Source organism: Austrofundulus limnaeus, unplaced genomic scaffold (assembly GCF_001266775.1).
Source record: "Austrofundulus limnaeus strain Quisiro unplaced genomic scaffold, Austrofundulus_limnaeus-1.0 Scaffold10383, whole genome shotgun sequence".
NCBI lineage: Eukaryota > Metazoa > Chordata > Actinopteri > Cyprinodontiformes > Rivulidae > Austrofundulus > Austrofundulus limnaeus.
Window position 1 is genome coordinate 1 of NW_013962785.1, and position 597 is coordinate 597.

At 44.6% G+C, this 597-nt stretch overlaps 1 protein-coding gene across 1 annotated transcript; it reads left to right on the forward strand.

The window, feature by feature from the left end:
• Nucleotides 1-147: 147 nt before the first annotated feature.
• LOC106512689 (serine/threonine-protein kinase 32C) lies at nt 148-583 on the forward strand (the record flags this gene model as incomplete). Its single annotated transcript, XM_014001253.1, is given in 2 exon segments — nt 148-251; nt 331-583. Coding segments are annotated over 2 exon segments (230 nt in total), but the record flags the coding sequence as incomplete, so codon positions are not given.
• Nucleotides 584-597: the final 14 nt, after the last annotated feature.

The following is a 597-nucleotide window of genomic DNA, read 5'->3' on the forward strand; positions in this document are numbered from 1 at the left end:
CGAGGATCGTCTACTACTGCCTAATCTGAAAACTAAAATCAGGTGTGCTCTGTGACACACCTGATCCACCGACTCTGTCCCTCTGTCCTTCAGCTCTGTAAAGTCTCCTCTGTCCTTCAGCTCTGTAAAGTCTCCTCTGTCCTACAGCTCCAGAAATCTTCCAGTCCTTCAACAGTGGGGGGACAGGTTATGCCTTTGAAGTGGACTGGTGGTCCTTGGGGGTGACAGCCTTTGAAATTCTGCGTGGCTGGGTGAGGAAGGCTCAAAATGTTCTTTAACGTTCTTTGTTCTGTAAAAAGAAATGTTTTGTTTAACATCTCGTCCCACCAGAGGCCGTACGACATTCATGCCAGTAACTCTGTGGAGTCCCTGATCCAGCTCTTTAGTACCATCAGTGTCCAGTACAGTCCAGCCTGGCCCAAAGACCTGGTTTCCCTTCTGAGGAAGGTGAGCTGATTCTGTACCTGATGTATCATTGTTTAGATTTATTGAGATTCTGCTCTCTTATCTGTTTAAAACTAAAATCAGTGTAAACAGGACATAAATCAGTGCAAACAGAAACTAAATCAGTGCAAACAAAATATAAATCAGTGCAAA